We start from the raw sequence: 2828 nt of genomic DNA on the forward strand, positions 1-2828 counted from the left end.
GCTTGGTAGAGGTCAAAGGTTAATCGATTTCTGTAAATACCAGACAGTCCAGCTTGGCAACGATGTAATGCAGGCAAGTTACAAACAATACAATGTACACAGTAAACTTAGTAGCTTGATTAACATATTACAGAATCATATGTTCTTTGTGAAATTACTAAAATTACTCCAATCTCTATTTACCAACTAAGACGTCTCTATACTGTCTTTATTTGCTGTTAATTTCTGACAAAATGACAGCAACTCTAGGAAATGCGTGTTTCATTATATTTATCTGGTAAATACCCGATACGATGTTCAACCACAGAAACCAACCATATTGCAACATGTATAATGCCAAAATTTATCTCAATAATTTCTAAATTCATTTCTCATAGTATTACTCAAAAAAAATTGAGTGATATTTAAATGCAAGTTCAAATCTTGTTAGGATTAACTTTAATGTGGGTAACATTGTCACTGATTAAAGAAGACATTTATTTTCGAAAATTAGTATAAGAGGGTGTGATTATTTTTCATAACGATCAATTTACCAGTGTACATATGTATGTTTTAAAAAAAGTAATGCACCCCTACTGCAGGGCTTCCATAGTCGAGCTAGATAATTTAACGGATGGGCGCCAACTAGTACTACGGCAAGGTTTCTTCTAATTGAAGCCAGAAAGCAGGTATGTGTATAGTTCCGTTGTCTATGCCTTTGATAGACGTGTGATGATGATTTTGTATCTACAATAATGATTAACATAATACTTTTAGAATTTATGGATGGTGACTAAAGTTAATAAACAGATAGACATGGGGTTAACATGAATTGTAAACATAAAATGCTATATGTTTATGTTTGAATGTATTCTACGTATAACAATATCCAAAGTATGGCGGTACATAATAACCACACTTTGTATATGTAATAATGGTTGATCATGGAATTTTATATAAAGAAATACATTTTCATAGGTATAATTATATACTGTTTTGTTTGCCTAACAATAACTGGAGTTTTTTTAAAGGTTAATGTATCTCCAATATATCATCACGAACATTTTAGATAAGAATGATTTCGATGGGTCAACAAACTTTAACAAGGTCAATTCTTCAGATCTGTGACCATGGCATGTAAATGTTTTATAATAATAGGTGAACTAAGACACAAGTTTTGAAATAAAGCTGAGAAATACAAAATCAGCAATGATTTAAAGACAATGAACAGAATTGAAAACAAAAGTCATTAAAATGTTTGATTTTTTCATATAATGTCATGACTATTTCATCTTTTGAAAGCATAATTGTGGGAAGGTAGTATGGATTTGGAAAAATGGTGATTTGGAATATGTTTTTTCATACTTCTTTTTTTCTTTTTTCTATTTTGTATTAGGTCTAAAAGTGACGAACTCTGATATGGACGTATGACAGCACACATTCGGTGAAGGGAATATATCTTTTCCGTAGAATAATGCTGAACACGAAACCAAACTGTGAAATTAGTGAAACACGAACGAAACTATACGTGTACAAGAGTTGTATATAATTGAGGAAGATTTCAACACTCAAGAAAAAATCTTTACTTTAAATACTACTTTACTAAAAACAGGAAACTCAAACTGAGGAGGAGAATAGTTTTGTTTGTTTCCTGTTTAGTATTCTTGTATTTTTAGAGTCGACTAAATTCACAATAAAATACAACCAATAACTTTAAACGTACAATAAAACTAATACTTGAAAAGTAAGGGTCATACCATTGAAACGAACTGGCATAGGCTACTTGAAACCCTGTTTTCCTATGGCGCCCTCTACGATAATTGCCTCTGCCCTATCATTGTAAAGATTATGATTTAATATGATTTAATATGATTGCCATGGTAACATCCATCCATGACAAGTAAGGGAGAAAAGCCTTAAAGGCCTATATACTCCCTGTAGTGTTCCAGTACTGGTCCAAGACAATTTTAAAGTCTTTCACAGTTTCTGTTCCAATAACATGGTAAATTGTTCCAGTGGTGTACAACACGTTGAGAAAAGAAGTATTTCCGGATATTCAGTCTGACAGTTGGTTTAAAAATCTTGAGTGAGTGTCCTCTTGTCCTGTTTGTTGGATGGTAGGTGAATAAAACGCTTTGATCAATTTTGTCAAATCCTTTCAGAAAACGAAAGACTTGTATCAAATCACCTCGCAACCGTCTTTGTTCTAATGTTGTTATACTGAGTGCTTCTGGCCTTTCAACGTAAGTGAGATGTCGAAGTTCAGGTATCAGCTTGGTAGCCCTCCTTTGCACCTTTTCTAAGAGTTCGCTGTCCTTTTTCAGATATGGGTTCCAGAATCGCACTGCATATTCAATGTGTGGCCGTACTAGAGAGTTGAATACTTTCATGATGACAAACTTTGATTTATATGTGATATTTCGTTTGATAATTCCCAGAGCTCTATTTGCCTTTTTAGCTGCTGCTGCACAGTGCTGATTTGATTTCAACGAGTTATGAATTAAAACACCTAGGTCCTTTTCTTCTGTGACTGTTTGTAGTGGTTGTCCATTCATAGTGTAGGTATATGAAGGGTTTGATGATCCAGTGTGCATAATTTTACATTTGTCAACATTGAATGACATTTGCCAGGTGTCAGCAATTGACTTAAGTTATTCAGGTCTTCTTGGAAATTAACATAATCTGTTGGTGAATTTACAGCTGTGCATAGTTTGGTGTCATCAGCAAACTTCAGTATGAAAGACTTAACAGCGCTATCGATGTCATTGATATGAATCAGAAACAGAGTTGGTCCGAGCACAGATCCCTGTGGGACTCCACTAGTTACAGATGGCCACTCTGAAGCTACA

The 2828-nt window shown here is 33.9% G+C and overlaps 1 protein-coding gene across 1 annotated transcript; it reads right to left on the bottom strand.

Moving 5' to 3' along the window:
• Positions 1 to 1946: 1946 nt before the first annotated feature.
• LOC144433123 (uncharacterized) lies at positions 1947 to 2534 on the bottom strand. Its single transcript, XM_078121432.1, has one exon. It carries the CDS (start codon positions 2532 to 2534, stop codon positions 1947 to 1949), a length of 588 nt encoding a protein of 195 aa, XP_077977558.1.
• Positions 2535 to 2828: the final 294 nt, after the last annotated feature.

Source organism: Glandiceps talaboti, chromosome 3 (genome assembly GCF_964340395.1).
Source record: "Glandiceps talaboti chromosome 3, keGlaTala1.1, whole genome shotgun sequence".
Lineage (NCBI taxonomy): Eukaryota > Metazoa > Hemichordata > Enteropneusta > Spengelidae > Glandiceps > Glandiceps talaboti.

What these genes read in the sequence shown, in the direction of transcription:
- LOC144433123 (XM_078121432.1), bottom strand. Translation starts at nt 2,534, where the DNA reads ATGAATGGACAACCACTACAAACAGTCACAGAAGAAAAGGACCTAGGT.